Consider the following 21,386-nt stretch of genomic DNA (forward strand, 5'->3'; position numbering starts at 1 on the left):
TATATATCTAACGTTATAGTTTTGAGGTCCTATTTGTACACTGTTAAAAAGTCATCATCGTCATCACTCGCACTGAGGCTGACCATCATTAACTGCCACTGTTTAAAAAAAATACAATTATTATATTATAATATGTTTTGCTCCACACCTCCAGGCTGTCCAAGTCCGACCTGACCAAGACTGTGCTGGTGGGTGGCCTGGAGGCCCCATACGGCATCTACCTGTCCACGGCAGCGCCTCCTGGCGTCACCACTGGTAAGTGCAGCTCCTGACAGATTCCCACTATCAGTACAAAGTACGAAGCCAGACTGGGGCTTAAGATCATTTCATTACATAACAAGGGTTCGGACACCTCATATCTCCATTTGATATTTTGAATATGCAAATTACTTCCGCATTTACATAATCTATGCTTGGTTATGTACACATTTAACTAAGTTACACATATCACGGTGTGGACAGTCCAATCACTTTGAAGAATTATGGCACTTTGTATCAATTGCAAATTAGGAACTTATTTGCATAACTGGTATCTGTTAATGTTACACCTGCCATAAACTACATGTTACATGTATTTGAGTCCTATAATGGAAAACGCTGCAAATGTAGATTTCCTCTTATTAAGTTATGCAAATTAAGCCCCAATGTGCATAATTGCAATTCATTAAGGTTCATCCCCTGTCTAAGCTAAATGTATACTAAATAACATGGAAATCCGCCGTTCCTTTGTTTGTTCTCCTTGGAAGATTTTAACAAAAATAGGCTAGCGCAGCGTAACTAAGCCTTTACTCCAGACTTAGTCAAGCGTATAAAAATTTCCAGTTAATGCACATCAGGCATATCACAACGTCAATGTAATCCAAAATCTTTTACTTCACGAAAAAAACATCCTGTTTCCTGTTCAAGTAATGGAAAGTTTAGCATCCCTTGCAAATACAGTTCGGAGTTCGGAGACCTCATATTTCCACGAAATATTCCGAATATGCGAATGGGTTCCACATTTACATAATCTATGCTTGGTTATGTACGCGTTTAACGAACTTACACATGTCACAATGTTAACAGTCCAATCATTAACCACTTAAAAGAATCATGGCACTTTTGCAGTAATTATGCAAATTAGAAACTTATTTGCATAATTGGTATCAGTTAATGCCTTTATGCTACATAATGTATTTGAGTTAGAATTTGATAGAATATGGAGATCCCATTTAATTTGAGTCAAATCCACATGGAGATATTTGTAGAATTCTTTTTTTTTCCATCAGAATGATATACCCCGGGTGAGTCAGTGCTCAATTGTCCTTACAAATCTGCTACTTTTAACTTCTATGAAAAATGCAGTTTTGTGTGTGTGCGTATGTGTGTATGTGTGTATGTGTGTATGTGTGTTTGTGTGTGTGTGTGTGTGTGTGTGTGTGTGTGCGTGTGCGTGCGCGTGCGCATCTGTGTCTGTTTCTGGATATGTGTGGTCAGCATAATTTTAATGGACAATTATCATATTTCGCCCATTATTCGTTAACGTCTGCAATTGCTGTGACTGTCGCACAAGAATATCGGCATCGTTACGCGATGACGTTGGTGGCTTAATGTCACCAGTACTAGGAATATAATAAGTGGCCTTTTTACTATCATGGTAAGCTGTTTTGAGTGGAACAATTGTGGTTTGACCAGCTCTGTTTTCTGTCCTCCCCGGGCAGTGACACCTTCGACAACATCACCCACGACTGTCGTGCCCAGCACCGAACCCACGACTGTCGTGCCCAGCATCAAACCCACGACTGTCCTGTCCAGCACCGAACCCACGACTGTCGTGCCCACCACCGAACCCACCACTGTCGTGCCCAGCACCGAACCCACGACTGTCGTGCCCAGCACCGAACCCACGACTGTCGTGCCCAGCACCAAACCCACGACTGTCGTGCCCAGCACCGAACCCACGACTGTCGTGCCCAGCACCGAATCCACAACTGTCGGGCCCAGTACCGAACCCACGACACCGGCCACCACACCTTTTACTGGTAATCGCTGGAATCAATTATCACACATTGCTCTTCCTTGTAACCACAAACATCCCAGACAACCGCAGTCGGTAATACCCCCCTCACAGTAGGCGCGATTCGATCGGACGACGAGTCTGCGAGCTCTAATTTACGCCTGAAGCCGTGAAAGGTATGCCGACGAAAAATCGCAGAGTTCCCCCGTCAGGGTCATGCCTCCTCGTAATTTAGAGCTCGCAGACTCGTCGTCCGATCGAATCACGCCTAATGTGAGGGGGGTATTAACGACGATAATTGAGAACGTTGTGAAAGCAAAGGTGATGAGTTCGTGGGGTCTCAAAACGAGAGCGATAGAGACAGTGAAGATTCGGAAGATTTTTGTAAAACATAAAGTAAAAACATCACGTATATAGTTCTCCTGTACTTCTACAACTCACAACTTGGATCTTGTAAGTAGGTAAAAAGACGTCCTCTCTGATGACCCGTGCGCAACGGATGTAGTAAATTGTCAAATATAACGTTGAATACTCAAGTCGTATTTTCTGTCTCTTCAGCCCTACCTTCTATTCTATATTACCAACATCGAAAGGAACCAGCTCACAAAAATACATGCTGTAAACTAAAGGAAGCCCTACAAAGATTTCCTTTGTAATGTATTGACGGTATTTAACACCAGTAATCGACGGAAAATAGGTGCGAAATATTCCCCCCTGCCCCTCGCGTGCCACAAGTTTAGTGTTAATTAGTTGCTCTGCATTTGAAAGAACCGACTGAATGGGCGTTGACCTCGCTAGAAATCTAGTTCATGGAATTCAGAGCTGAGACCCCCCCTCCCCCCCCACACACACCTAACAAAGCGCATCGTATCGTCTTACATTTCACGCTGTCCTGAAAATAGGACGCAAACATCTGTAGTATTTGATTTTTGCCCTTTCTGCGGTTCTTGAACATGTAAATTCTGAAATTAACACTTACAGGTGCTTCCGTGAACAGTTTCATCATGTGTAAAAAGAGTCTCTTTATTCACTTACAGGTGCTGTCAGCGAAATTGGGTCTTTCTAAACAATCCGTGCGCATATGCTGGTCGGGAAATACTTTATACCGCCAAACACAATCTAAAACATTTAAGTGTGTGTGCATCCCACTTATGCACTTCTAGTCTAATTCTTATTACCCTTTTCTAACCTTTGAGATCATAAATCCTTCTAAAACGGGCATGATGAAAAGAAGAGGTAAATCAACCCCACAAAATATGGTCCTGTCCGTTACCATGGCAACGGACATAGTTACGCAACGCCACTGAAAAATTAAAACCTGGGTATCACATCGTTTCAAATTTCCCTAGCCTTAATAATTGATTTTTATTTTATTTTTTCTGACTATTTTTTCAAGTTATATTTATAATAGACCTTTTTCACACTTCCCATAATACATTGCGACAGGGTTCCGGATATGGATGTTGACTGGGATGTTACCACTGTTGCCCAGGGTGCGAAACCTGGGTGAAACCAGCTAAAACCTTCAGTACGAGGACGGCAAAGCATATAAACTAATGAGTTGTCAAAAAAATATAGTACTAATATTATTAGGGCTGAGAATTTTCCCATTTTTGTGATCAGAAGTATAAACTAGCAAGCCCGTCCCCACTGTGGCTGTTAGTTGGTTTCGCCCGATGACCTCATGGGTCACGACTTGCGTTTCGTCTGCAGCCTTTGTTCTTTGTTGTCAGAAAGTGATATTTACCATGTCCCGCGCACTATATCTATATTTCCTAGACAACTCATTAGTTTACATGCTTTGCCGCCCTCGTACTGAAGGTTTTAGCTGGTTTCACCCGGGTTTCGCACCCTGGGCAACAGTGGTAACATCCCAGTCAACATCCATATCCGGAACCCTGTCGCAATGTATTATGGGAAGTGTGAAAAAGGTCTATAGGGGTAAAGGTCAATGTTCCATAGATTATTTGAGGGCCATAAGGGCACAGCATTGGAAGGCGAAACCTTTCACCACTTTATTATTATAATATTAACCTCCCCAGCAGAAGCCAGGTCACCCATTCTTCGTAAACGTGTGCAATTGGGGGTTAGAAATGGTAAAAAATGAAGTTCTTCATAAAGGTTGCTTAACAGTCTTAACTTGTTACTGTTAACTTCCAATGACAAGTTTTGGAATGTGCTGGAACGTTCCCATTTTGAGCTATTGGCTTTTTTAACGTTGATATTTCAACTTTATTTCAGTGATTTAAAAAGTGCGTTTACACACGGAAGACGTTTACTAACATGAATAATCTAAGGATACAGACGTCTTTTCCTGATTGTATTCAAGCGGAAGCCCTCAGGGTGTCTGAAAATGGGTAACATTTGATATTTCTGTTTACTTTTCGAGAGAAATTACCAGAATATGTACCTAATGAGTTGGATTAATTTGGAAAAAAATAAGCACACATCAGATTTTATCTGGTGAGAACAAAAAACGGCAGCATTCACTTAATTTTTTCCCCAGTGGAAGAACAAAGGGCTGTAGAATACAACATTGAAGGCAGTCGGCATGAAACTTTATGCACTTTCCCTACAGACGTCAGTGAACTATGGTAACGTAAGTCAATAACCTTGGTAACGTAAGTCAAACATGTCTAATATCAAAGATATAACCACTGCACAAACCAATCTATGTGTGTGAGAGATGCTGGGAAGACTGTCTATGTGTGTATTGTGCCATGTAAGGTAATTTACAGTTCTAATTTGCCTTTTTTCTAACACATATCACATCTGCTTTACTTTATTGCAGTGTCCCTTTTTTTTCTTAAAGCCCAATTTTGAACTTAATCTTTAAGCGCAACGTTTGGCTTTTTATCCCTCCCTTTTCCCTTCTCCCCCTCTGGCCTTATCTTCTCTAAAGCTTTCTTACTCCCTGAAGCCACTGATTTATAGTATTCTATAACGCGAGCAACCTCTTGATTCATATGCCCATCGCAATCCCTGACGTTCCTACTCTCCCTATATACCCTCTTTATCTCCGCCTTTGTCTACATAGAAGATATAATTCAAAATGCATTTCCACTAAAATGTGTACAACAGTTATGGAAATATAGTTTTAGGTAGTGGGTTCAATGTACTATGGCATCTTTGAAGTTTAATAACTCAATAGCTTTGACGTTTACTTACGTTACCATGTGATGAAGACTTGATCAAGAAACTGTGCAGAAATCGACATAAAGCCAACCGTCTTGACTATATATATCTTCATGTTATCCATAGGAAAACACATTTTTGAGTCACAATTATTACAAGGTTTTCATAAATACCGCTCATCTCAAAAAGTCACGCCAATGTTTACTTACGTTACCAGTGCCAAATATCCAGATTCATCGAGGAAAGAAGTGAGATTTGACTGACTTTTTGCCCTTGTGAGTCCAATCATGGTTCAATGACATTTAACAAGCTTCATGTTTGATCCTTGCAAGGAAATTATTAAGAATTTCCCTTCAAAAATAGCAGGCGTCTATCCGTGGAAAAACATTTTGCCTGTTAACGCTCATGATAAGGTCGGCACGATACTAGAACTATGGCCATCGTGTCAAAAAGGACCTCAGATGTGTTACCTGATCTTTTGCATGCTCTCTGACTTTCAATCCTACTGATTGCCCAATTAAACGCTGTGTGTTAGATATCGCATAAGGTAGTGGTAACGTAAGTCAAGCGGTAACGTAAGTAAATTTTGGCACTAAATCGGTACAAAAATTGAACAGTCAGGTTGCAGAACGAAATTGCGGGTGATAAGTACTCATCTGGTTGTGCCCTTTCCTATAACGGGCGCGCCAAGGTTGCTGTTTCTATTTGGAGCGGTAATAATGGTAACGTAAGCTTGATTACAAAAACTGTCGGAACGTATCGAGCTGTAACATAGCTGTAATAAATCCTTAGATAGTTCTCCATTTCACCTAAAGGGTCTTTGTTAGCATACTACATATGATGGCCGATGGAAACATATGAAGAATTCAGGGAAATCACGCTTTTGTGACTAATTTCTGTTCACCTGTCTTTGTAAAGTAAGTCAAAGTTAAAAACTTGCGACAGGTATAAAATGGGACCTTGCGTGAGATAAGGACATCTTGGATAAACTTCTCCGCTTGTTTCATGTTAGCCTTATCGATAGGTACAAATCGACGGCAAACGCCGATTCAAGAAACGCTTTTTTAACTATGTGAATGAAGTGCAAAGTGTGTTTTTTGGATTTGCGACAGGTGTTTTTTGACGGTCTCAGACCAAAAGCTTGCCCTGTACGATCGAAAAACAGTTTACCATGATAGTAAAAAGACTACTAGTTATATTTCTAGTGTCTACGGGTGAAATTAAACCACCAAAGTCAACGTTAAAGCGTAATTTAGTGATTTGCTACGCTGATATGCTCGTGCGACAGCAATTGCACACGTTTACGAAGAATGGGTGAGGTACCCATTTTTACACCTGGGTGAAAAGTGCCTTTCCTAAGAGCACAAGGCAGGTGACATGACAGGATTTGAACCCGGGGCCACTTGGTCCTGAGCCGAGAACTATCATTTTTACGTCACTCACAGGCCAACCCCACTATGTTTGCTGATTCAGAAGGTAATCATTTTATTCACAAAAAAATTGCTTGAAGTTAGTTTGTAAACAGCTGCTGCATTTCCTCCACCCATTAGGAGATCTCGGCTCCCGTAACAACAGTGAGCCATTCCTCTTGGTCGCTGACAATAGTGGAGACACCATTCTCCAAATCAACATCACTTCCGGATCAAAGGTCACACTGCCACTTGTAGGTGTTGTAGCGCCCTGGGCCCTGAACTACGACCCGCTCACCGACTACGTGTACTGGTCAGAATATAGCGGCAACGTCAAACGGGCTCGCCGTGATGGAAATGGCATGGAGACCATCATAGTCACCGGCAGCAGCAGTGAGTTATGAATTATCGTTTCTTCTTTTAAAATTTATTATTAATTCAAAGTCGAAGGCATGCAAGCACTTTGAAATAAGCCCTTTCACAGAGATCAGGACGCATGTGCGGCGACAGGAATTCTAGGTAATATGTCAAATGCAAAGAAAACATTCATCGTCTAGACCATTGTTTCGATTTGCATAACAACGTCCAGACGGGTTTTGTTTACTTTTTGTGGGCCTTATTATGGGTTTTTCTGAACCGGGTAACGGGGGCGCAGCACCCCGATACCCACGGCTGGCGCCCCCTTACCGAATTTCCGATTAAACTTTCAAGTCCTATCTATTATATATCCTTTGACATGTTCACTGTGAAAGGGCTTACAGAACGCTATAGTACTCTCCAAGCAGAGGTTGGTGGGGAAAATCGTGACATTTTCCATATGACCAACAACTAAAATTCTTTCGCACGCCAACTAAACTGCTAAACCAAGGAGCTTTTATGAAACCTGATAAAAGGTCTTTGGCTAAACTGAGCAAATGTTGACCAAAATAGGAAAGCTATAGACCTTACCTGTTCCTTCTAACCCCAAAAAGTCTCCAGGTTGGGCCAAAATTTTCAAGGGAAAAGAGGGGTTTCAAGGATTTTAGATGGCACTATAACGTTTCCCATTTTTTGCCTTCTACTGTGCAACTCAAATCTGACATCTGCCCTTTTGGGTAATGAAAAATGAGAATTGAAAGTTTTCCCTATTCCAGAAGCACTGAGGGATGTGATATTATTTCCCAAAGATGAACTAAACTTATTGCCCCCTTCGGAATTTAGAGCCAAACCCATACCCAGTGGGGTAGTGTATCCCATGTCAAAGTTCACAGGTGTGTGTCCCTTAGCAACCGTCATTCAGTACTATCCATGGTCTGATCTACAACTCTGATAAAAAAAGCTGCAACTTTTTAATAGACTGTGAGTTTTCTTTTTTCCAACTTTTTTTCCTAGTTTTCATACGATGCTTTATTAATGAAACCGCCAGTCTGTACACACAAGACACACAATAAAACAGCTGAAATGTTCCTATATACAACAACAATATCCATATATAAGTTTTGACTGGGGCTGTGCCGGTCTATCGGTGAAATCCCAACATCATTTGGAAATCCGTCTGAGCACACTGATACTGTTGTGGTCTACACCAAATATGGGGGTTTTCCATCAAAAGTGTGTAATTTCAAACATTTCTTGTTATTATCTGCATGAAAAATGTAGGACTGGTATGGTTTTAAATTTCGTGGTCTGTGTGTAATCTCCAACCAGATCCACGGTGGCGTAATGTATGGTATCAAACTTACTCCGGTGGCCGTTTGACTCCATTAGCAGGCTATACTCCCTGGCCAGCTTTGATACTATCTTATGGCATCTGCTTGGAGACTCCGGTGCCCGTTCGACTCCCTTAGCCGGCTATACTCCCTGGCCAGCTTTGATACTATGTTATGGCACCGTAGGATCTGCTTGGAGATTAGTCTGTGTGTGTGTTTTTGGTGCGTTTCCGGCGATATATCTATAGTTCGCAGCGTGCTATTGCAATGATATTTGGTACATTGGTTGGTTGTAGTGGCCAGACGGTCAGGTTTGATTTTGGGCCTCTTTGACTTTGAACTTGATACTGCAAGGTGACTTTTGTGTGCTTTTGGCGCATTTCCGATCCGCACCTCTGCTTGGTTTTAATTATCAACAAAAGTCGCTCCAGAGGCGCAGTGATAGGGTCAGGTTACTTTACCATCTGAACATTGTGGCCCATGCCATTTACCAACAGGGGTGTGTCTGTGTTCCTGGATATTTGTGGTCATTGAAACTTAAGAACCTTTGAGCCATATTTACATAATCAGCCAAATTTGCATAATCATAAAGACAATATAAAACAAGAAATTTGCAAACACTGAATATTTCATGCAGGTATGAGGTCTCTGAACTCTTGCTCTTACATAGATCAGTTCAGTTCATCCTCTTGGAGGTGACACCTGAGTCTCCACATAGATAATAACGTCCAAACACTCTTTTCTGCAGATGTCCCAGGCCTGGCGTTGGACCACGCTGGGGGGAATATCTACTGGTCTGTCTACAGCACAAGCACTATCTCTGTAGCAGAGAAGGACGGATCGTCCGCCAGGACACTTCTGACGTCACCGGACATCTTGCAGCCTGGGCGCCTCGTCCTGGACCCCAGGCATGGGTGAGTAACGTGCATTTCATTGTAAAGTAACAGGTGTTTTCCACAACTGTGGTTATAGTGACAGACCTGCATGCATTAATGTTCTAGTTGATATATCCCGATCAACCTGTCTGAAGTCACGGTGTAAAAATTCGTTGGGAGAGTTCTGCCATGTACTGCCCGGGCTGTGATGGCCCTTTATACGCCGTTTTTTTCGGACCGGTTCGAACTTGGACAGTACGGACGCGTTGGCGGAAACAACTGCCCAGTAGAGCAAGGTATCTCGTGCAGCTGTGCCTCCTTCCAGAAAGCATTGCAAAAGAAGGACATGCACAAAAGCCGTAACTGCGTCGATAAAACTCCGAAGCCTGTGTGATACGGCTTTGTATCACCCGGTTCGGAACACCGGAACACCTGTATCGAACGTTATCGCGGCCCAGGTATGACATAAAGGTCAACATTTGACCTTTATGTCATACCCTACCTGGTTGAACTTTTAAATAGTATGTAAACCGCTGGCTGATGATCCCAGCATCCTCTGCTGCTAGTGACAGCACTGTACATACATACTGAACTTAGGGAGAATAATTCCCCTTGGACTTTTCCCCTCCGGCTGTTTTGATGTGTTTTAGGTTTTTTTGTAGGATTATTTTGTCTAGCTTTCTTCATGTCCAACGGCACCAAATGAAAGCCAAACAAAAAATGCCTACATACACGTAAAAATAGCCTGAGCCGAACATCTGCTTGGAGAGTCTTTGTACAGCAGTTGAAATTAGATTTCATGGCTTCTGTTCCGGAAATGCTATTACTGCACAGAATTTCTTCTTTGGGAGCTTCTTGGGCTGTTTTGTCAGTTTTTGGTCTTGTTCGGCTATTACTGTGTTTCCATCTACCCTTCTCTCGAATGATGCGTGCTTAATTAGGGCTACCCTCATTTATCAATGGAGAGATTACGTAAAACCTCATCGTGAGCTATGGGCATTTCATATGTGGCAAATGGAAGATAATCCTTACTCATTAAGCATGTTGATTTTGCAAATCTGAACGTAATTTTCTCAATCATCATCATCATCATATAATATCAAATAATGTTCGCTCCTTCTCCTGCCATATATCTACTTTAGGTAGAGGAGATCATCCATGTAAGTAGATAATGCTATTTAAATCTATTCGCATAATCAATGAGATAATGCACAATAAAACGACACATTTTGCGAAGAGATAACATTTTTATTTGCCGGACTCTTTTTTCCTCAGATTCCTGTACTGGGTGGAAAGTGGAGCCAGGATTGTCCGAGCTGCGATGGATGGTAGTAACAAAACCATAATCGTCAATGGTCTGACTGATCCCTTCGCCATTACAATAGACTACTATGGTGAGACAATAGACACTAGTTGGTGACGTGTTGCTGATACGATTTTGTATTTTTAACCAAATTAATGAGTAATTAACTAAGCGTAACAAGTTGTGTTTATTTAATGAATATTATTACCGGAATCATGGTATTATGACTATATCACTGGTTCATTGATCTTTGCAGTGCCAGTCCGTGTAAGATATTACTATGTGCATGTCTTCTCTGTACTCCTATGTAAAACTCTAATTACTAACTATTGGTCACTATATTTGTTTATCTCATTTAGAGGATCGGCTGTACTACCGTGATCAGCGGTACCGCATCTACAGCTCAGACCTGCTGGGCAACGATATCCGACAGGTGCTGTTTGAAGACGGGAAGTGGGTTAATGGAATCGCGGTTGATGAGGACTTCGTCTACTGGTCGTCATCATCCCATCAGGGAGAAATCGGAAAGTGAGGAAGTCCCCTTTACCTACTGAAAACAATTTCTACTACGAAATCTGAAATGGACCGTTCCCGAAAATGCCATATAGGAAATAGAGCCCCCTTTACTATTTCGAACACCTCTGCGAAACTTGAACATTTCATTATCTGGTGAAATTATACATCACAATCTACATGATATGTATGTATACTATGTATTCATCTTGTATTTACTAATATCCAGTACTATTGTGTGCTGATGTTCTAATATATGCTTGAAATGAAATATGATTATGAAATGTATACGTATCTACTAATACATCTGGATATGTTAGCAACTCAGCATTTGTGTAAGACTTATATATCTAACGTTATAGTTTTAAGGTCCTATTTGTACACTGTTAAAAAGTCATCATTGTCATCACTCGCACTGAGGCGGGCTGTCATTAACTTGCACTGTTAAAAAAAATACAATTATTGAATTATAATATATTTTGCTCCACACCTCCAGGCTGTCCAAGTCCGACCTGACCAAGACTGTGCTGGTGGGTGGCCTGGAGGCCCCATACGGCATCTACCTGTCCACGGCAGCGCCTCCTGGCGTCACCACTGGTAAGTGCAGCTCCTGACAGATTCCCACTATCAGTACAAACTACGAAGCCAGACTGGGGCTTAAGATCATTTCATTACATAACAAGGGTTCGGACACCTCCTATCTCCATTTGATATTTTGAATATGCAAATTACTTCCGCATTTACATAATCTATGCTTGGTTATGTACACATTTAACTAAGTTACACATGTCACGGTGTGGACAGTCCAATCACTTTGAAGAATTATGGCACTTTGTATTAATTGCAAATTATGAACTTATTTGCAGAATTGGTATCTGTTAATGTTACACCTCCCATAAACTACATGTTACATGTATTTGAGTCCTATAATGGAAAACGCTGCAAATGTTTATTTCCTCTTATTAAGTTATGCAAATTAAGCCCCAATGTGCATAATTTGCAATTCATTAAGTTCATCTCTGTCTAAGCTAAATGTATACTAAATAACATGGAAATCCGCCGTTCCTTTGTTTGTTCTCCTTGGAAGATTTTAACAAAAATAGGCTAGCGCAGCGTAACTAAGCCTTTACTCCAGACTTAGTCAAGCGTATAAAAATTTCCAGTAAATGCACATCAGGCATATCACAACGTCAATGTAATCCAAAATCTTTTACTTCACGAAAAAAACATCCTGTTTCCTGTTCAAGTAATGGAAAGTTTAGCATCCCTTGCAAATACAAGAGTTCGGAGACCTCATATTTCCACGAAATATTCCGAATATGCGAATGGGTTCCACATTTACATAATCTATGCTTGGTTATGTACGCGTTTAACGAACTTACACATGTCACAATGTTAACAGTCCAATCATTAACCACTTAAAAGAATCATGGCACTTTTGCAGTAATTATGCAAATTAGAAACTTATTTGCATAATTGGTATCAGTTAATGCCTTTATGCTACATAATGTATTTGAGTTAGAATTTGATAGAATATGGAGATCTCATTTAATTTGAGTCAAATCCATATGGAGATATTTGTAGAATTCTTTTTTTTTCCATCAGAATGATATACCCCGAGTCAGTGCTCAATTGTCCTTGCAAATCATATCATATCATATCACATCATCGGATAGGAGGCAGTTTGCCTGTGAAATCCGCTTCTAACGATTACAATTAAAAACTAGTTTCCGTTTTATTTAACAATTAACAATTAAAAACGTGTCGATTTATTCAACAATTAACAATTAAAAGCTAGAATCTAGAGTTTGTGAAAAGAGACTGTAATAACAATATAGAGTTCATGTTGGGCTAGGCGTATCTGCGACTTTTAACTTCTATGAAAAATGCAGTTTTGTGTGTGTGTGTATGTGTGTATGTGTGTATGTGTGTATGTGTGTATGTGTGTTTGTGTGTGTGTGTGTGTGTTTGTGTGTGTGTGTGTGTGTGTGTTATATGTGTGTGTGTGTGTGCGTGCGCGTGCGCATCTGTGTCTGTTTCTGGATATGTGTGGTCAGCATAATTTCAATGGACAATGATGATATTATTCGTTAACGTCTGCAATTGCTGTGACTGTCGCACAAGAATATCGGCATCGTTACGCGATGACTTTGGTGGCTTAATGTCACCAGTACTAGGAATATAATAAGTGGCCTTTTTACTATCATGGTAAGCTGTTTTGAGTGGAACAATTGTGGTTTGACCAGCTCTGTTTTCTGTCCTCCCCGGGCAGTGACACCTTCGACAACATCACCCACGACTGTCGTGCCCAGCACCGAACCCACGACTGTCGTGCCCAGCACCGAACCCACGACTGTCATGCCCAGCACCGAACCCACGACTGTCGTGCCCAGCACCGAACCCACGACTGTCGTGCCCAGCATCAAACCCACGACTGTCCTGTCCAGCACCGAACCCACGACTGTCGTGCACAGCACCAAACCCACGACTGTCGTGCCCAGCACCGAACCCACGACTGTCGTGCCCAGCACCAAACCCACGACTGTCGTGCCCAGCACCGAACCCACGACTGTCGTGCCCAGCACCGAACCCACGACTGTTGTATCCAGCACCAAACCCATGACTGTCGTGCCCAGCACTGAATCCGCAACTGTCGGGCCCAGTACCGAACCCACGACACCGGCCACCACACATTTTACTGGTAATCGCTGGAATCAATTATCACACATTGCTCTACCTTGTAATTAGAAAAACTTTTTTTACAGTTCAAAGATAGAATTATTCATATAAGCCAGAGAGATCAACATTAATGTACTGGCTAACTTTCAGGTTACTTAGATTACAAGAAATGAGTCAGAGAAAATATTTGTTGAAATGTCCGTTAGTGAGCATGACATGACATGCTGCTTATACATGTATTTGTTCATGGAGTACAATGTTGTTTCAGAGTAAGTTTCTCCATATCAAGGGGAAACCATTACTCTAGAGTAGGTACATTGGTGGTAGAATTTGCGCTTGTAAACTGGCTTGATTAGAACATGTTTATTTGCAGGCTGTCCTCCTGGCTACTCTGCCCATGGGGGTTCGTGCTTCAAGGCGTACAACCAAGGCAAAACCTACAACCAGGCCAGGAAGGTGTGTGCAGCGAACAGGGGGCTTCTGGCCATGCCGAAGGACGAAGACGCGGACGACTTCTTGAGGGACCTGAAGGACACCGTGGATCCCAACTCCCCTTTCTGGTTTGGCATGAGCGATCAGAGTGGCGAGGGAAGGTGGGTGTGGGAAGATGGGACTCCGTACAACACAGCCGCGAACTGGCCGAATGGGGGGTGGCAGCCGGGGGAACCCAACAATGAAGGGGAAGGAGAAGTCTGCGCCAACCACTTCCGTTCCGGCTGGAACGACGCGCCCTGCTCGACTCCACACAACTTCATCTGTCAGCTGAATGATGGTGTGTCACGTGCTATGTTTAATAAGGCCTAGGGAAAAAATTTGTTTGGCATTGGAAATATAAGTGTCCTCATGCTAGAAGAAAGGGTATGCCCCCCAGTAAGGGGCGGTATAACCCCAACGGTGCTGTAATACACCGTATGACTCTACATCTACTTCCTCATGAATTTCAGTTTTACTTCAGTTTTAAGATATTCTCACCCCTTGATCATTGTAGGACTAACACAATATTTCTCCCACAGCAATCGACTGCCCCCTGGGGTACCACCAGTGCGGACACGGAAATGCCTGCATCCTGGCGTGGCAGCGGTGCGACGGGCGGACGGACTGTACAGACGGGAGTGACGAGGAAAATTGTGGTAAGTTAAAATGGTATTAGATCCGCACATGTACGCAAATGGTTATTTTCTGCAAGAAATCAAATTCAAAGGACCCGATGTTCATCATTTCCTTCCTGCTCTCGTTTGTTTTGAATCTTTCACCTCTCTCTAGTGGTTTTTAGAACTGTTCTGTCGTGGTAATTAAAACTGAAAAAAATTAAGAGCAGAAATAAAATAAAACATCAGAATGGTAAGAAAAAGTTGCTGTGGTAAAGTTAACTTGGTCCTTAGATCAACACATGTACTTAAAATGGTTATTTTCTGCGAGAAATCCTATTCAAAGGACCCGATGTTCTAATCTCCAAGCAGATCCTACGGTGCCATAATATAGTATCAAAGCTGGCCAGGGAGTATAGCCGGCTAAGGAGGTCAAACCGGCCAAGAAGTTATGCTATGAATTACGCACAGTTGATCTGGTTGGAGATTACCGATGTTCATCATTTCCTTCCTGCTCTCGTTTGTTTTGTAACTTTTAACCTCTAGTGGCTTTTAGAATTGTTCTGTGGTTATTAAAATTGAAAAAAATTAAGAGTAGCTATCTAAAATAAAACATCAAAATGGTAAGAGATAGTTGCTGCAGGCAATGGTCAGTCGGTTTTGTGGGAACAATTCGTTCAATAAAAGATTATTTTTCTTGCACATTTTCTATAAGGATATCTTTGCATGTTTGGTAGATTTCCAAATCAATGATTACTTCCGTATTGTTACAAGTGCCCCCTGTTAATACTTATAATATTGGTATGTAGATGTTCAAAGCGATTTATTTTCTTTATTGTTATAATTTTCAGTGTGCCTGCCAACTCCTGTGGATCTGAACCTCGGCGGCAGACTTGCGATGCTGCCGAATCAGCTGGAACAGACGACGTTTGAGGAGATACAGAATTCCTCTGTCGTGGAGCTGCTCGACAGTTCGACCAGCAACGCAGAGAACCAACATCCTGAGTTCCGGGAATTCGTATCTACGGTCATCTTCCCGCGATGTCTTGTCTCCGAAGAGAACAACACATCCTGCACTTTGTCTCCACATGGAGACAACACGGCCTCGTGCATGTGAGTAGCATGAAGCGTGTCACTGGAAATTGGGGAAATGATTTTGATTCATCAATTTCAATTCATTCATTGATTCTTCTAAGTTGAATAGTTTCATACTCAAGATTGCAATGAAAATGCTTGCGCTGAATTGCATTGTATTTGTTTTTTTTTATCTATCTTAGATTTCTGTTATTGCTAGGGGTGGTGACAAGCCTCACAATTTCAGGGTGTTTCTGAACCTGCCTGTTTTGTAGTAATTGTTGGGGGTGGTGACAAGCCTCACAATGTAAGGGTGTCTCTGTTTTGTAGGACACAACTGCTGCCGTGCCGCTCGTGGTGTGAGGAAGTTCTCCACAAGGCTGATGACCGGACGAAGAACCGGTTCCCTACCTGTGACCTGTTTCCGTCACCACCACACGCCTGTTGGAACCCGGAGCCAGACAAGAAGTACAACCAAAGTAAGGACTCACTGACATTGTTCGATATTGTCACTCAGTCCCTCAGATTTTACCATTTCCTGTATGATCACTTCGCAGAGCAGAAAGGAACTTTCACTTCACGACACACATTCAGGAATGCATCACTTTGAACATTTTTACAATCTATATATGTCCATTCACAGTTTGCTACTATGGCAACGGTATGAACTACCGCGGTACATGGAATGAAACTTCATCCGGGGCAGATTGTGTGGAGTGGTCCGCTGCGCAGGCTGGTTTCTACCCGACCAAGTACCCCTGGGCTAACCTGGAGAACAACTACTGCCGCAACCCGACTGGACTCGGGCAGCCATTTTGCATGACGGAAGATGGCAGCCAGGAGGACTGTGACGTCATTCAGTGCAGTAAGTTGGCTTGTCAAGATAGGAGACATCCTCTGAACCTTGTCAAGTTTCTTAGGCCTCCCCAATTCATTTCCTTGCTTGTCAGACTTGACTTTAAAACTTAAAAAGACGTTAAAACTTAAAGGCCTTTGAAGAAATTTAAAATCAGGCAACATTTAACCGAAAAATTGTGTACGATAGCCACAGACTTACCTCTCAGAGTCTTTTCCATACTTTTGGTTCCGTTTTTTTAAAATCGAGAAGTAATGTATTTAATATACTATTGCCTTTTCTGATGTATTACTATCACCCACAGAGCTCTTTCTCTGCGAGGACCTGGGTCCTCCAAACTACGGCCACAGAACCCCTCTCAAAAGGCACTACAACGTGGGGGATAGGGTCGCGTACACCTGCAACGTGGGGTACTCACTAAAGCCCGGGGCTCCCACCGACGTGAGGTGCACTGATGGAGGCCTCTGGCAGTATGACAAGCCCAGCTGCTCAGGTAATTGTTGTAGATTTTTTGGTTGCATAGAATAGAAATTTAATGAATATAATATGGATAGTATCAGAAAACTGGTAACGGTAACAAAAAAACTTGTGTCTTGTTGTAAAACAAAATATGGGTATACATGTGGATCATGATCATTCTGAAATTCTATCAGAAAACTGGTGAAAAATTAACTTGTAGTCTTGTTGTAAAACAAAATATGGGTATAGATCATGATCATTCTGAAATTCTACAGTACCTTCCGTGGGTATAAGTTATCCTAACGATGGGCATGTACTTTTTCCTTCCTTAGTGGATTTCAAGGGTAGGCTGGAAAAGGAGATACTCGATGTGTACAACGCAAACCAGGCGCCTGGGGCTGAGACTGAACCTGACAGTAAGACTGAGACTGAAACTGACACTATGACTGAAACTGACTCTAAGACTGACGCTATGACTGAAACTGAGACTGAGACTGCAACTGAATCTAAAAATGACACTTTGACTGAAACCGAGACCGAGACTGAATCTAAAAATGACACTATGACTGAAACTGCAAAGCTCTCTCGGTCCGTCATCCGCTTCAATGGCTCTGTCGAACAGATCGTCGACTTGGTAAGTTTTAGCACCCGTAACACACTTGAAATCTTTGTTGGTCTACAGCAAATAGATGACCCCAGGATGTAACAAAACGCAACTAATCACTGCGATGACTTTTATTACAGGACGAGAAGAAGGAGCTGCTGATTACCTCTGTTGCCATCAACTTCGTAAGTTGACACAATTATGTAAACTACAGGCACTTCAGAAAATATTCCATTTATGTCGTTTTCTCATTAAAAGGTTTAAGGGCTATTCTATTCTTACACATCTGAAGATATATTTGTTTTGTTTCAGACCTGGCAGGACAGCCGGCTGAAGTGGGAGCCAGAGTACTACGGGAACACTAGGAATCTCACCTTGCCGGGCAGCAGCATCTGGACCCCGGCATTTACTCTGAAGAAGAAGTATGTAATCTCTTCTTAAATGTTACCATGGCATCTAAATTGTCAATTGACATAAGCGGTAATCTTTTTATGTGAGTTCATCTGTGATTGTAAACGTTATGAAAGAAATTTTATACTTTAAGACCATGCACAGAAACAGAGCGTTTACCAACATGCTTTCGACCAGTCATCTGGTCCTTCTCTAGTTGCCAAGCACCTTTGACCCTTTGTTGACGTCACACTTCCGGTCTGGATGTGTGACATAGGCTTTGGGTCATTTCACCATGATAAGGACTAGAGGACTGGTAAACGTTTCGTGTACGGTCTTAAAGTATTAAATTTCTTTCATTATCATTAATCTTGTTGTGTCAAATATTACACAAATTTGTCGCCGCCCAATATAATAACATGGACAGTATTTGTGAAGATTCTGGAAACAATTCTTTCAATAGTTCCATCATGCTGGTAGATTAACTTGAAAGTTCATCTGTGTTCGTGGAAGTCCTTCTTAATAAAGTTAAACTGCAATTTCCAACACAAAAACATGACTTACCCAAATTTGTCAATTCCAAGACTAGAGTTGATCAGTTGAAAATTTGGGTAAGTCCCATTTTTGTTTTGGAAATTGCTGTTTAACTTTATTAAGAATGCTGGTAGATTGTAGACAAATAATGGGCCTTTGAAGGCAGATCCCAAAAGAGATTCAGTCATGAATAAAATTAACAACCCAATTCGGGTAACAGAGGTACTGAATTGCTCTACGAGTAGCATATTTTTTCCGACATGCAAAAAATTTATTTTACTAGGTAACAGAATCTTTCAACTCTTCTCATGCCAGATATTGTATGATTCTATCTTCAGTGCAACACAACAAATTGAGCAGTTCAAATACCTAAATGCATCTTTCCATCCGTCTTAGGTACGAAGAAACAGTCTGTGGTTGTTGAAAAAAATCCATAATGACTAGTCAAAGAAAAATGACGACACTTTGTTGACTTCTCCACAGTGCTGACCCTTTGTACCGAGGCCTGCCAAAGGACGTACCGATCGTGATCAGCACTGATGGTACGGTAACATGGAGGGTGGAGACTCTGACCAGCACCATCTGTGATGCAAACCCGTTCTTCTTCCCTGCCGACACCATGGAATGCCACATCTGTTTCTCTGTGTCCCCTGCAATTGAAAAAACCATCGGTAAGTTTTGCAGATATCTAATGTAATGAGATAAAGTGAATCAGTGTAGTATTAGTTCAACAGAGAACTCTTGGCTTATTTTAGATTATTAATATTGCGGAATGCTGAAATGGTGCGTGTACAGAAAGGATATCTATGCATGTTATCTGCTTTTTTATTTCTTAACCTCAAATAGTTTAACACGAGTGTAGCACGAAATCCAAGACTTAAGTATATGTGAATACCTTAAAGTAAAAGGTAAAGATCAATGTTGAAAAAACGGCATCTTTACAAATGCTTTAAGTAAGCGTAAAGCAGAGTAAGGCGCGTTGATGAAGCCAGACATATATATTAAACGCATTGCGGTCATCAGAGTCGAAGGGTGTTCATTAGTCTTTTTTTTCTTATGTGTCTTTCTCATAGAATAAAAAGAAAAAAAATGAATTCTTAGACTATGTGGTTAAAATCATTTGTTGGACACAGAATGCGGAGGGGGGAGTTCCTGTGACGTCTGGTCTCCCCCACAAGACGAAGGCGAATGGATTCGGAAGGACAAGATCTTCGCTAAAGGCGGCAAGGAGTCGTGCTTCGCTGTTTATCTGCAAAGGGTCCCGCTGTTCCACATCGCCACTACTGTTACCCCCTGTGCCATCCTGGTGGTGCTGATGATCATCACCTTCATCATGCCCATAGACAAGGGAGACCGGATCTCCTTCGGAGTGACCATCCAGCTCTCCATGGTCGTGTCTCTCGTGTTTGTCACGGACGTACTTCCTGTGAAAGGAGCGCTGCCATATTTCGGTGAGGACAAAAAAGTTTCCCTGTTCTTCTTTTGTCCACTGGTCCTTACCTCACTCAAACCATTTAAACACAAAATAGCCTTTGTTTAGATTCATTTAGTATTCTGGAAACTAGAAAATTAGGCTCTTGAATCACAACTGGAATTTACCTGGCCAATCTTTCGGTAACTCCTCAGCTACCTTTCTGAGTATCTGGGAAGAGTAAGGGACATGCTACTTAAGATGTGATTCAAGAACCCCATTTTCCAATGACCAATCCCATAAAGATGTCACGGAACATTCCGGTAACTGTTTCCCACGGATGATGTTACAGCCTCTCTGATCGTCGTGTGCATGGCGCTGATGGGACTTTTCCTCCTCTTCACCTTGTACATCATCAGCATCCACGACAAGGAGGGCAGTCTGTCTCCGATGGCGAAGACTTTCTTTCTCTACTACATGGCAAAGTACGTACTACTTAAAACAATATTTTGGGGTCACTCATAATACACATACCAAGCCCTCCACATCACGGCTTGTTTTCTTGGTTGCCTAGATTTGTTTACAGGAGGTTGCTTTGAGTTATAAATTGCTTTTATTTTGTGCTCAGAACGAAGTAACCATCCTTCGGGGCAGTTAAACTTCTTTTGGATGCAATGCAATGCAATTGGCAGGTTTAATTCATATTTTATCGGCTAATACTTTTTGTTGATGTTTGTTCAGGTTCCTGCTGCTCGGAGACCTCACAGAGAAGGAGGCTGCGAGCGGGGATGGAGAGGCTGGCCTGACCGGCGGGAAGCTGGCCTGGCCTGAGCGGGCCAACCGCGTGGTCCCTGCCGATGACGTGGTGGTGACCGACGTGGAGACCCCTGTTGCTGTCCCCGAGACAACCCGCCAGCCCACCCGCCTGGAGGCAGCCCTGGAGGAACAGACCTCCTGCCTGCGTAATCTGATCCGCATGGCTGAGGAGCAGGTGATGAAGAACGAGCCGGAGGTATCCGATTACACCCTGCTGACCCAGGTGCTCGACAGACTGTGCCTTGTCCTGTACGTCATCAGCCTTGCCGTGGCCGTGCCCATGACCATGTATCTGGGCAAGTAAAGGGAGTGTTCCAGTTTTCTCAGCATAGTCTGAGCATAGGGGCCCCTATGCCGTAATTTTGACCCCCTATGCTGAGATTTGAACCCCCTATGCTGCGATTTTGACCCCCCCCATGCTGTCATTTGGACCCCTATACTGTGATTTGGACCGCCTTTGCTTTGATTTAGACCCAAATGCTGTGATTTTGCCCCCACATGCTTTGATTTGGACACCCTATGCTGTGATTTGGATCCTTATGTTGTGATTTGGACC

The 21,386-nt window shown here is 42.3% G+C and overlaps 1 protein-coding gene across 1 annotated transcript in view; it reads left to right on the plus strand.

Moving 5' to 3' along the window:
- The window catches only part of LOC118403062, a 35,742-nt gene extending 14,356 nt beyond the window's left edge, over positions 1-21,386 (plus strand). Inside the window, exons 6-26 of the mRNA XM_035801499.1 lie at positions 155-255; positions 1,701-2,021; positions 6,682-6,933; positions 8,977-9,142; positions 10,379-10,497; positions 10,766-10,934; positions 11,416-11,516; positions 13,192-13,620; positions 13,972-14,370; positions 14,612-14,728; positions 15,538-15,799; positions 16,091-16,239; positions 16,404-16,625; positions 16,921-17,109; positions 17,408-17,709; positions 17,820-17,864; positions 17,992-18,101; positions 19,087-19,274; positions 19,737-20,054; positions 20,367-20,499; positions 20,756-21,386. Coding sequence (XP_035657392.1) covers positions 155-255; positions 1,701-2,021; positions 6,682-6,933; positions 8,977-9,142; positions 10,379-10,497; positions 10,766-10,934; positions 11,416-11,516; positions 13,192-13,620; positions 13,972-14,370; positions 14,612-14,728; positions 15,538-15,799; positions 16,091-16,239; positions 16,404-16,625; positions 16,921-17,109; positions 17,408-17,709; positions 17,820-17,864; positions 17,992-18,101; positions 19,087-19,274; positions 19,737-20,054; positions 20,367-20,499; positions 20,756-21,134 — 4,471 coding nt within the window. The 3' untranslated portion in view covers positions 21,135-21,386. The remainder of the gene's footprint in view (positions 1-154; positions 256-1,700; positions 2,022-6,681; positions 6,934-8,976; positions 9,143-10,378; positions 10,498-10,765; positions 10,935-11,415; positions 11,517-13,191; positions 13,621-13,971; positions 14,371-14,611; positions 14,729-15,537; positions 15,800-16,090; positions 16,240-16,403; positions 16,626-16,920; positions 17,110-17,407; positions 17,710-17,819; positions 17,865-17,991; positions 18,102-19,086; positions 19,275-19,736; positions 20,055-20,366; positions 20,500-20,755) is intronic.

Source organism: Branchiostoma floridae, chromosome 16 (assembly GCF_000003815.2).
Source record: "Branchiostoma floridae strain S238N-H82 chromosome 16, Bfl_VNyyK, whole genome shotgun sequence".
NCBI lineage: Eukaryota > Metazoa > Chordata > Leptocardii > Amphioxiformes > Branchiostomatidae > Branchiostoma > Branchiostoma floridae.